This window comes from Hippopotamus amphibius, chromosome 2, assembly GCF_030028045.1.
Source record: "Hippopotamus amphibius kiboko isolate mHipAmp2 chromosome 2, mHipAmp2.hap2, whole genome shotgun sequence".
In the NCBI taxonomy this organism is placed as follows: Eukaryota; Metazoa; Chordata; class Mammalia; order Artiodactyla; family Hippopotamidae; genus Hippopotamus; species Hippopotamus amphibius.
In genome coordinates this window covers 2,391,134-2,397,530 of record NC_080187.1, presented here as the reverse complement: position 1 = coordinate 2,397,530, position 6,397 = coordinate 2,391,134, and the positions used below count along the sequence as shown (strand labels likewise).

The 6,397-nt window shown below is 62.0% G+C and overlaps 2 protein-coding genes across 2 annotated transcripts in view; one reads left to right on the top strand and one right to left on the bottom strand.

Annotated features, from left to right (window-relative positions):
• The first annotated feature begins 1,186 nt into the window (after positions 1-1,186).
• Positions 1,187-2,387, top strand: FAM163B (family with sequence similarity 163 member B). The gene is made up of 2 exons (XM_057725134.1): positions 1,187-1,279; positions 1,986-2,387. The coding sequence occupies exons 1-2, from the start codon at positions 1,187-1,189 to the stop codon at positions 2,385-2,387; spliced, it is 495 nt and encodes a 164-aa protein (XP_057581117.1).
• A 3,422-nt stretch (positions 2,388-5,809) lies between these two features.
• Positions 5,810-6,397, bottom strand: part of ADAMTSL2 (ADAMTS like 2) — a 33,467-nt gene continuing 32,879 nt past the window's right edge. The window contains exon 19 of the mRNA XM_057722592.1: positions 5,810-6,181. Coding sequence (XP_057578575.1) covers positions 6,063-6,181 — 119 coding nt within the window. The 3' untranslated portion in view covers positions 5,810-6,062. The remainder of the gene's footprint in view (positions 6,182-6,397) is intronic.

Below are 6,397 nucleotides of genomic sequence, written 5' to 3'. Positions count from 1 at the left end.
TCTGCACTGAAGTGTTTGTGACTAAGCTGATATGCTCTGGGGTTTCTTTTACTGAACTCAAGCGTCCCTGCCATGCTAGTCCCCTGCAAACAAACAAACAAAAAAAGAAAGAGGGGGTGGGAAATTGAGGCAGGTGTGTGAAAGATGATTGTCAACCGTCCAGGGATACGGCAAGCCTCTTGTTAAACCTTGGTAACTTGAAATGGGCCCCAGTGAGAACATTTACACCGCAAACATCAGCAAATGCTACAGGTCAGGGTGCTTTTACTCTAAGAACTAGTCTATCAGCATCCGGCCAGACAGGCTCACAAGAGCACTGCGGGTGACACTGTTGTCCTGTCTCTCTATTTTGTGTGTGTTTGACATTTTCCACAATAAAGAGTTTAGAGAGGGCACCTCCTTAGGCCTAGAAATCCCACTTCTAAGAATGTATCCCGGACAAGTAATTGAAATAAGTCCTGCAATTCAAATGGCTCCAGTTTTTAGCTACACAAACATTTATTAAAACGTTGGCTTAAGATTTTTTTTAATCTCAACAGCCTAAACATCAAAAAGGAGTTGGTTTTCAGTTTCAAAAGATGAAAAAGTTCTGGAAATCGGTTGCAAACAATGTGAATATATTTAACACTACTGAGTCGTACACTCAAAAATGGTGGAGATGCTAAATTTTAAGTGATGTGTATTTTACCAGTCGTTTAAAATTTTAAAGAGACCGGTTATGTTATAAAATGGAATATGGTTTGAAATTATGTTGCAGGAGAAAATTTAATAATGAGGAAAAATAAGGATGAGCTGGTTAGGTGACAAAGCAGGTTATGAAACCAGACGTTCCGCCTGACTGCATTTGGGTAAATTTTTAAATGCGTGAACTTGTCACCCAGGCTGAAAGTGTGCTAGGCTGAGCGCTCACGTACATACTCCCAAAACCTTCGCAGAACCTCGAGAGCCAGGGGGTGTGCGGTTAACATCACTTCCTACAGATGTGGAAACAACGGCTGGCAGAGGCAGAGGGGAATGTCCCGCCCAACCCCCCAGCCCGGACCCCACCTCCTGCACGCAGGCCCTGGGGTTTTTTTGTTTTCCCTTCTGGAGTCTCTTAACGGAGAACGGGTTTCTTCTGCGATGAGTTGACGATGCGGTGAAGCTGGTGGTGTGTGTTGCAGGCTGTTGATGGAGAAGGGGGCGGATGACAGCCGGGACAGTGGTTATCACCGGGGGGATCTTGGCGACTGTGATTCTGCTCTGTATCATCGCGGTCCTGTGCTACTGCCGGCTCCAGGTACTTCGGGGGCGCCAGGTACTCCGGGAGCTGGGGGGGGGGGGGCAGGGGCTTGCAGAGGGAGGGAGCCCCCACGAGGGCCAGGACCCAGGGGGAGGAAAGAGTCAGGTCTCCAAGAAGGTGCAAGGCAGAGAGCCCTGCCTGGACGCCACCGGTGAGGGCTCAGTGACGACAGCTGCCCAGACTGCCTGCCAGGTGATTCCACTGAGGCTCAGAAAGCGCGAGGGCCTTAGCTGATGTCACACAGCTGCCAAGCGGGGAGCGGGGGCAGGGGGGAGCCACTCCACCACCTGTGCGCTCCCTGCTTTACCCACACTCTAGGGCTGTCCCTGGCCCCTGCGTCTTCCTGAGAGAGGGGAGGAAGCCCCTTGTGCAGAGCAAGGCAGCACAGCCCAGCACCCTTGGCCTAGAGTGGGGCCAGACTGGCTGGGCTCAAACCCCAGCTCTGCCGCTTTCAGGCTGCCTCGGTTTGCCCACCTGCGAAATGGAGCAGGTCGCTGCGCCTGCCCCCGGTTGCTGTGTGGGAGGAAGTGAGCGACTCCGCCCTTTAGGGACCCCGGGAATCCGGGTGCCTGGAGTACGAGCTCCAGGTGGTGGTGGTGGTGACAGGGACCGGGGTGTCTGAGCCGGTCGCATCCCGGCCGCCTCTCGGTGCCGTGCGAGGGTGGGTGGGGAGCCGGGGGTCACCGTGGCCCTCTCCCCGCAGTACTACTGCTGCAAGAAGGACGAGTCGGAGGAGGACGAGGAGGAGCCCGACTTCGCCGTGCACGCGCACCTGCCCCCCCTGCACTCCAACCGCAACCTTGTGCTGACCAACGGGCCCGCGCTCTACCCGGCCGCCTCCACCTCCTTCAGCCAGAAGTCCCCGCAGGCCCGCGCCCTCTGCCGCAGCTGCTCCCACTACGAGCCGCCCACCTTCTTCCTGCAGGAGCCCGAGGACGAGGGCGTGCGCAACGGCGGGGAGCGCGTCGCCTACACGAGCATCAGCCAGGAGGACGTGGAGCTGCCGCCCGGGAGCGTCGGGGCCCTGCAGGTGCTCAATCCCAACCGCCTGTCGGCCATGCGGGAGGCCTTCTCCCGCAGCCGCAGCATCAGCACTGACGTCTGACGGCGCCCCCGGCCGCCGACGGGTCCTGGGACCATGGTGGGGTCCCCACGGCGGCCCGGCCCGGCCCCGGGCCCGCACCGGGGCCCGGCCCAGCTTCCCTCACATCCCTGTCATCACGGGGGCCCGTCGGGTAGCTCCGGGGCCCACTGCAGCGGTCGGGCCCACTGAACGCCCGTGTGGCTGCCCCGGGGTAGCGGTCACCAGGGCCTGGGTCTGGAAGAGAGGCGGCCACGACGTGGGCACAGGTGAGCGGTAGCATCCGGGTGGCAGGCTCCGGGGCAAGGTAGGGCTCTGGAGCACAGACGCCAGGCTCCTGACACCAACCCGGCCACTAGGGAGAGGGCGGCGGAGAGTGGCCTCCGTCTCGGCCCCCAGTCACTCGGCCACCTCTGGCTGCACGGCCTGGCCGTGTCCCCCATCCATGGGCCTCAGCCTACCTAGCTGTTCAAGGAAGGGGTGGCAGCTGTGATGCTAGGAGCCCCGCAGCACACGCCTTGCCTGGCGACTGGGGACCAGGTATCCTGTCCCAGAACGTGGCCTCCCCATCCCCGCCACACACCCTGGCTTCAAGTGCCAGGCGGCTGAGACCCTGGTTGAGCTGGCCTCCCCAGAGATTGCTACAAGGGGGAGTTTCCTTGGGATGTGCAGCCCTGACAGGCTCTTTGGTGAAAATGGAGTGGGGAGGAGGCCACATGCTGCCCCCTGCTTCCGGAGCGTCCACACTAAAATACACAGCCCGGTCCTCAGCCCTGATGCGGTAGGGTGGAAAGAGCCGTGGATCAGGGGCTAGAAGACCCTCTAACTCCCTGTGAGACCTTGGACGGGCCCTCCCACCCCTCGGCCTCAGCCCCCGGGAGCCCTTCTGCTCTGGTCCCCAGGGGCACAGACCCGGGATCTCCCACCTGCCCGTTTTCTCAGGAGGACCTGGGAAGGCCTCAGACGGCCCCTTCCCTGCTCCGGCCCTGTATGAAGACCTCGACGGAGCCCACCCTCCAGCAAACTCCCAGCAGGGCTAGGGGCTCCCCTCATCCAGCCAGAGAAATGCCCCACACCGGGGGCACCTGCCATGGGGAACACAGCCCCCAAACCCAGAGGCACTGTTTCCCCTCTGCACAGCATGGCCTCCAAAGCCCCTCCCACCCCGCAGGGCTCTCTCTGCCTCCGGGCCCAGCCATGGAGCCCCCCAGCCCGGCAGGGCAGCCCCCGTCTGCCCAGGAAGGCTGACCAAGCTCCCCGGCTAAGCCGCCTTCCTGAAAGACAAACCTTTGGGGCAAGTGGTAGTCCCCGCGCGGTGGGCAGCCTGGGCACCACACTTCTTGCTCTTTCCCGGAAGCGCCGCTGAGCTGTGACTCCGGACGTGAGCAGAGCCAGGAAGGCTTACCATCCGGGGCGCCCTCGATTTTCCTCCCCCTCTGCTTCCTTTCTCCTCCTGCCTCAGGTTGGACTCGCGAATGGCATTCATCCCCAAGCTCCCCTTCCTTGGTCAAACCTCACGAGTGTGTCTCTGATGCGTTAGCTTGGGGGGGAGGGGGGGCGGGGGGGGAGGGTCAGGAGGTGGCACTTCCTGTGGCTGTTCTGTTCGGTTTCCCCTTTCCTGGTCTCTGACCGCTGTGTAGCTTCCTAGATCCATCTGGCATCCACACGCACCCCCCCATCCATCCCAGCTCCCTCAGCTCCACCCGAGCTGCCTGCTCCCCGACAAAACCGCGAGCCAATAAAGCTCCTCTCCGACACCACGCGCCGTCTTCGGTCCACCTGGGATTCCAGGCCAGCCCAGACCCCTCTCCGGAACTGCCCAGGAGGGGGCCGTGTCCAGTCCAGCAGCAGGCAGTCGGCCTTTCCTCTCTGGCCCAGCCACAGGTGCCCAGGCTCTGCCCAGCGGGGCCGGCCGCAGCCACGTCTGGCTTTGGTTCTCCTGGGGTGGCTGTGTGGCTCTTCCAAGATTGGGAACCCCTGGCCTAAATCCGGAGCTCCTGGACGGTGGTGGCGGGTGATGGGATGAGCCACCTGGGGCAATGTTAAGACTCTCTGGGCCTCGGTCTTAGCATCAACACAATGGGTGACCGTGACACCAACTCCACAGGGCTCTTAGGAGGATTCAAGAGGCAGCGCTGGTGACGCCCTGGGCACAGACCCTGGCACACAGGATGTGCACGAGCGCTGGTGGAAAGGAGGATGGGTGAGGGAGGTCACAAGGAGAGAAGGAGATGGCGGGGGGAGGGGTGACAGGGCACAATGGTGGGATGTGTCAGGAGGCCCCAGACCCCTGCCTTGTGGTGACCCACCTCTACTGGGACTGAGCCGCTGACCTTGAGGGAGCCCACCCCATGGGCCTCAACCAACTGCAGTGCCACTCACCCAACTGCAGCCCCCTGGATGCCATCCTAAACACTGTGGTGGACCTTGCTCTGGTCCCAGTTTGGGGACAGGCTGGCCCTGCATCCCGGGGAAGTAACCGGGCAGCCCCTCACCTCCCTGCTCCCTGTCCCTACAGGAGACCCTCCCCATGGCATCCTCGGCCCTGAGTCAGGTCGCTGTCCCTTGGCAGGCGGATACCCACGTCCTCCCTCCCCCCACTGCAGCCAAACCAAGGTGCTTTCAGCATCCTCGACAACCCCTCTCTCCCTGGAGGTTGTCCTTTTCTACACCCCCCACCCCCTTCATCTAGAAGAACCACTCCTGCGGCTGGACCAGCCTAAACATCACCTCCTCCAGGAAGTCCTCCTGTGTCCCAGCACCCGCAAGTCCAGATTAAGTAGCCCTTCTAAGAGGCCCAGAAACAGTAATGATGCTATTTCCTGTTCACTCCATGTGGGCCCGCGCCATGCCTCCCACCCTGCCTGCCTCACCTCTTCCAAGGTGGGAGATTTCCTCCCAAGGTCCGGGTGAATGGGTTCCCTCGGGCTCCGCCACCCCCCAGGCCGCACGGCAGCTGGGGGGTGCGAGATCGGCTCAGTTCTGACCCCAGCACCCGAGTCCTGATGCCCCTGGGTCCCCTGCCCGCAGCCTGCTCACTCTTTTTGTCACCTTCTGTCTGTTCTCCCCCCACTGCCATTTCCCCAGGGATGCTGGTCCTGGGCCCCAGCAGATCCTCCCGAATGGGTGAGCTGACGGCCACCCTGGCAGAGCCCCGGGGAGCCCGCAATGCCACCATAAATAGGACCACTTTATTAACAGACAGAGAGCAGACACAGCCTCGGGGCCGCGAGAAAGGTGCCTCCTCCTGGGCGTAAAGTGCGGTGGGTCCCTCCGTGCCAAGAGCTTCGTGTCAGGGAGGCGAGCGACGCTATGTTGTGAGACTAAAATTCCTCCAGAAGGAGTCACCTAAACAGGATCAGGATCCGACGTGGCCCCGCTCTCTCTGGCTGCCCCACCCCCCTCCTCGCCCCCACCCCCCCCACAGCCCTGGAGGGAGAGAGGACGTTCCCAGGCCCCTGGATGGGGCTGGGTGCCAGGGGGCTGGGGAGGACCACAAACATGCCATCCTCGCGGCTCTGTCCTGGGAGGGCTGATGGGCGCGCTCGGGGTTGGGGCGGGGGGGCTCTCCTGCCCGGGGAGAGCAGGGGCTCAGTGTCACGTCTTCACAGCCGGGGCGCCCTGCAGGAAGGGTGTCCGTGGAGGGGCTGCTGCGGCCCCAGGGATGGGGTGCTCGGTCTCCAGGGGCGGCTGCCGGGCCTAGGAGTGGGGGGGCCGGCAGGAGCGGCAGCACGCCTTGCTGTAGTACCAGTGCCCGCAGAGGTTCACCTTGATGGCCAGGGCGCAGTTGGTGCCCGGCTGATCCTGGCAGCTGTCATCTGGGGAAGGAGGGACACGGCGGGTGACGCAGGGCATCAGGAGGTGGTCGGGGTGATGACGTGACAGGACCCCTGTCTGTCCCACCCCACCCCTCCCCTCCCCTCCTCTTCTCCTCAAGCTCTACCTCTCTGCCACTCCTTTCCTGCCTCCGTCCTCTCCAGGGATGTCACAGACCCCACCAAGTGATTGGTACTGTGCACAGGGAAGGGTGGTGC